General features: G+C 29.6%; 1 protein-coding gene across 6 annotated transcripts in view; it reads right to left on the reverse strand.

The window, feature by feature from the left end:
• sona (sol narae metalloprotease) overlaps nt 1–6000 on the reverse strand; it is a 167435-nt gene that overhangs the window by 92343 nt on the left and 69092 nt on the right. For all 6 annotated transcript variants that reach the window (XM_017612925.1, XM_017612923.1, XM_017612924.1 and 3 more), the window contains exon 4: nt 612–713. In XM_017612925.1, the coding sequence (XP_017468414.1) occupies nt 612–713 (102 nt within the window). The remainder of the gene's footprint in view (nt 1–611; nt 714–6000) is intronic.

The following is a 6000-nucleotide window of genomic DNA, read 5'->3' on the forward strand; positions in this document are numbered from 1 at the left end:
GTGTTGACATGCACATGCACATATGTTTGGATATAGATACATATGTACATAGATACCAATATACATATATGTGAATGCACGATTACATTTTGAAGTACATTCAATGGCGTCTCGTTTTCCTTTCGTCAAGGACAAACTTTTTTTTTTGGTAACAAAAAGTGAAAACCTCGAATTTACTAAAAATTTTTGGACACTCAATATGTTTAGCTAAAATCTACCCTGTTAGGCAGAACGCTAAGCGTCATTCCCTCTTCATAGCAGTTATGTCTCTTGAACAGGCAGTGGAAAGGCCAAGTGCCCTGAGCTCTACATTTCGCGAGTATATCAGACCTTTCGTTTCCATTAAAGCCCCAGTGGGCAGAAATCTTTCCCAAAGTAAACTAACAAAGTTCTTAATGTGTTTAGTAAAATTTTGCAACTATTTTCTAGCCTCGACGCCATTTTATATATGTCAGTTCAAGGCACTTAATGGATTCTACAATTCTTTTTTCTATGTTTATAAAGGTACTTACAAAACATTTCAATATTTTTTGATTATTATTTTTTTCATTATTTTATCGTGCTTTTAATTCCATAAGTAACAAAAAATTAATTAAAATCTTTGCACTCACCATTATTAAATCACCAGTCTCCAGATGACGACGCATCAATATGGCCGCCATATTGCTTTCGTCTTGATACACTTGACCAATTTGGTCGCTGGATTGGGCATCCTGTAAAGAAATAGTGAAATATTGCCGATCAGTTAGATTCAAGATAAATGCAACAGAAGCATAAATAAATGTATTTTGAAAACATGCAATGCCACTAATTATTTTAAAAATCTTTAAATTATTGTATCTATTTTATTTTATTTTTCGAAAAAATTCACTTTATTTATTTACATACAAAAGTAAAACCATTAAAATTAGCTTAACAGTAATTTTAATAGCAAAAACAGGATTTTATCATATTTTTTGACGCGACTCAGTGACAGCCAGCACGTTGGGTTACATGACTTTTCACATGTCGAGTTGTAACATGTGTAGATATTGAATGAAAAAAGTGACAGTGACAACATTTTGTATTTAGTACTAAATTTTATTTAGTTCGTACAGGCGCGAGTAATAAATACTTGAATTATTTTTTATTACTATTTAAATTCTTAAGCCTCCAAGAAAGCCTGATTTGCTGTTCTACATATTGTATATTAAATTCATCACACTCATGTATTACTTAAACACTAGTTATCCGCTCGTTGTGATTTAATCTGCGCAAAGTACTAATTTTTCATAACCACCGTAAAAATAATTTGTCACGCATTGCAATCGAATTCCGTGCATAAATCAATATTTACAACACAGATAAAGTTTGTATGTCCAGTAGGTATATATTTACTTGCTTATCTGATGTTGTATGCGCGTGATAAACAAAGAAAAAAAATTAAATAATAAAAGTACACTAATACGATTTACTGCAAGCACAACGTGTAAGCAAGTGCTCAACAGAAATTACCAGCAGCAGAGAACTATGTAGGTGCTGAAAATGCCCGCCCAACAAGTGTTATGTCTTTTACCACATTTCAATGTCACTGCGTGTAGCATAAATCAATATTGTGAAAATTANGCGAATAATGAAATGTGCTAGTCTTCGACGCGAATAGTGAAACGTGCTAGTCTTCCACGGTAATTTGAGATGTGCTACTCTTCGTTGGGAGCGACGATATGTAGTAGCATAAATAATAAGTACTAAAAAATACATATAGCCATTTGATAACGGTAATAAAAAAGGTGCGCTGTAAAAGCATGAATGTATTGGCATTAAATGGGGCGTAGAAACGAACAAGAATGTGCTAAAAATGTGTACTGAATTTATAGCAGACAGCAGATACAAAAAATAATCAAAAAAATATTTTTTATTCTTAAAATTAAAAAAAATTTGTTTTTAATAAATTATAAGTATTCGCAGTAAACTCTTATAGATATTTAAATTTTTTAGATTTTCGATTTAGAGATTATTTAGAAAAGTATAAAAGTAGAAAATGATTTCAAATTTAACTACGCATATAATATTAAAAAATAAAGAAAAATTAGTTTGAATAACAAATTTCGGTAAAAGATAATTTTGAAACATTGAATTGATTAAATTTTTTTAAAATATTTGCTTTGGTTACCTTATTTAAGGAATTAAATATAATTTAAATACATATGATATTTCAATATCGACGAATCAATATCAGCGAATTTTTAACTTTATTTAAATATAAAATTTAATTATTTTTTTATTTTATTTTTTATTTTTTTTTATAAATTTGTTTACTTAAAAACCCATACAGAAAATTTATAAACAAAAATAAAGAAGCATTAAAAGTATTTTCGCAAAAAAAAATCTATGGTAAACAAGTAAGAAAGTCTAAGTTCGGGCGGAGCCGAACATTAAATACCCGGCGCAAGTATTAAATATATGTTTTTTCACCCTTCCGAAACCTTCCGCTAGATGGTAAGCCGAGGTGTATCAATTTTGAGTAAATTAGCGTCCTTCAATTTCGAAATACTGAAGTTGCAAGCATTTCTTAAATTTACCGTTATATGGGAAGTAGGCGTGGTTAAAGTCCGATTTCGCCCATTTTCAATACCAACCTACCTTGGATTAAGGGAAACCTACATACCAAATTTCGTTGAGATATCTCAATTTTTGCTCGAGTTATCGTGTACACGGACAGACGGACAGACGGACGGACAGACAGACATGGCTTAATCGATTTCTTTTTTCATCCTGATCATTTATGTATACATTTGTCTATATCTATCTCGATTCGTTTTGGCTGTTACAAACAGCCGTTATGTGAACAAAATTAATATACCCTTGTGCACAAGTGCGCTCGGGTATAAAAAGACAGAAAAACACAGAAAATTCCGTTTCCACAAATTTCAAACAAAAAATGGAAGCACTTATCTTAGAATCTAAAATACAAAAAGATTTTAAAATTTAATTTTAAAGTAGTAATTAAATTACAACCCTGCAACCTATACTATCAGATTAACCTGAGGAGTAGAGAATTCGAAAAGAATTCGTAAAGAAATCTTTAGTTTCCTTTCCGAATTTTTGCCGAGTTTTCTGAAATGAAGTTTATTGCATACACTTCGATTCTTGCAAGGAGAATGCTTTCAGAATTTTCCTTAAGAAATCGTAAAAGTTTCATACTATTTAATTAATTTTATAAAAAATTATTAATTTGTAAAAAAAAAAATGTTGTAGAATTCGTAAGATATTTCCAAAGATATTACAAATTTCGTTAAGAATTTGGAATCTTTAGTTTGCCGAGAAATTATAAAAACGTCAAAAATATTTGCAATGAAAAGTGGTCTGTTATTTAAAAAAACACGTTCTAACTTTTTTATAATTTTTTTTTAAACAAATGTTATTTATAAAACTCGAACAACTTTGATTAGCTTCACAAAATTGCGTTATCTACTTTCTTGTAATTATCTATGAAAATATAATTAATAATAATATTTCATACAATAATTAATATTTCAAATAATTTTGAGACCTCAAACTAATTATAGCTTTTGGCAAATTCAGTTTTCGTATGAATTTGTTTTTTAGGCAGATTTTTCGTAAAAAGTGCAATTTTTTAATTGGTGTGCTTTCGAGAAAGTGAAGTAAAAACACCGTATATAGAAATAAATATATATCTAAAAGTTCTATATTTTTAATAAAAATTCTACATTTTTAGCTGTGACTGTAACTGTGTATCTAAGCAGTTTCACACTGTTTAAGTTATCACTGAGCTTTTAGGTGTAACAATAATAAACATTTAGAATTCCTAAACAAAAAAGAAACAAAAAATACTAAACAAATAATTAATAGCCGCAGTCATATCAATCCAACCTTTCAGCCAACCAACAATCGATCTGCAGCTAAAGTGAGATCAGTGAGCTTATCAACTGCTTAAAATCATGTCAGGTTTTTTTTCGGTTCTTTTGTAATATCTGCGCCATTTCGAGAGCTAAAAAAAAAATTGTATTTGTTTTGACGCTGTGATCGCTGCACATTCTGCTGACCGCGAAACGTGTTGAGTTGGCACGAATGCTTGGTGCTGCGACGTGTCAGAAACACAAAATGCATATAAATTATAACATAGACCAAAAAATAAGAAAAAATACCATTTAACGGCACATTCTTGGTGCAATTTTACATAGATTTTATTTTTTTGCCTGCTATGGCACCCTCAAACTGCTGCCAGTGGCAACCTTGATCATTGGCCAGCCACAAGATTCGAGCACAAAATACGGGCAAATGTACGTACAATAAAAACTTAATAGCACAATCGATAGATAAAAATAAAATCCATGTGCGGCATTTAAGCCAAAATAAATACCAAACAGGCTAATCTTGAAGAGAATTAGTTTAAAGGCAACATGAAAGAATACAAAAAATAATAGAAAAGGCTTAAGCAATCTGCGCGTCAAGTGCAGAGCACAGCATTTAAAATGTATGGAGCTACAGCTAGTGTCAAATGTTCGTGTACACCTTGTTATAATATAATATTCAAAATTATTTTCATGAACATTTTTTGCTTTCATTAATTAATTATGAAAATATATATAACATAAACCGTATGAATCAAAGAGTCACTTTTTATATAAAGTTCACAAAAATTCCAAAAAATTTCATCAAAATTTAAAACTTTTTATTCAGAATTTCAAGAAATTTTTTGAATATGCAGTTTTGTAGCCCATTGTATTTTAGTAAACCAAAGTGCAAGTTTCAAGTCGCTAAAAATTACCGTTGATTTCTTAAAATTTCTTTGTGGAGGGTGTTGCGCATTTTCTTCCATATAAAAATTGATTTTGATCATGCGGTTAAGAAAACATCAACACCCTCGACAAAAAATTCTAAAAAATCAACGGTAATAAGTAGTTTGAAATTTTGATCATTTATCTTTTTTTTTAATTTTTTTTAACTTTGTATAAAGTGTGAAACTTTGATTAATACTGTTTATGTTATAGAATTAAATATTTTCATAAGTAAATAATGAAAAAATTTTCGATATAAATAATTGTAAATATTATATTAGAACAAGGTGTACGCTAACACTTGACACTGACTATATGTTTGCATGTATGTTTACATTTATACCCGCAGTAGCTGCATTGCATTGTCATTGCTGTTATTCTGTTCTTGTTAGGCTAGCGGTCAACTGGCCAGCCACAGCTCACAGCGCGGTCACTTAGCCATGGTCAAGCGAAAACAAGACAAAAATGAAACAATTTTTTTTCCTACAAGAACTTGCTATCAGTTTGCTTAATATGCGCGATTGTAGGAGCTTTTATTGGTGTTATTGTTGTTCGCGCTGTTGTTTTTGGGGGTTATTGATGTGACGCTTACAATGTTACTGCCACCGTTGCTGCTGTTCTTTGCTCGTTTGAAGTATCAACGTCCAAGTGCAACGCTGAGCGAGCATTAATGGGCTGTTAAGTGGCTTGTTTTTTTGGATTATGAGATTCCTAGGTTGTTTACTAAAGTTTTTTTTGTATAATTTTTTAAATTTTTTGTATATTTTTATATATTTATTTTTTATTTTTGGGTTTTAATTCTTATACACACACGATGAGTGGCAAAACTATAAGTGGCTTACTATTTTCAAACGCAAAAATTAATAAAGTGCATTAAGCGATTTCATACAATTAAAATTTCTGTAGTTTTAAAGATTACAAATTTTAGGGTTACCATATTTCATTTCATTTCATTTCTGATAGTAATTTTTGGCTATTGATACGACAAGAAAAGCAAATTTACATTTAAATCAATTTTTTTGTAGTTTATTGTAAAGTGAATCTTTAGAGGTTTGATTTGCCTATAACGATTGCGCGATCACAAATTAGCAAAATCTGGAATTTGCCGTTTCATCATGAAATATATTTTATTTTATTTTATTTTATTTTATTTTATTTTATTTTATTTTATTTTATTTTATTTTATTTTATTTTATTTTATTTTATTTTATTTTATTTT

The sequence above is a fragment of the Rhagoletis zephyria genome, unplaced genomic scaffold (assembly GCF_001687245.7).
Source record: "Rhagoletis zephyria isolate East Lansing unplaced genomic scaffold, Rhagoletis_zephyria_1.1 Rzeph_scaffold_00589, whole genome shotgun sequence".
Lineage (NCBI taxonomy): Eukaryota > Metazoa > Arthropoda > Insecta > Diptera > Tephritidae > Rhagoletis > Rhagoletis zephyria.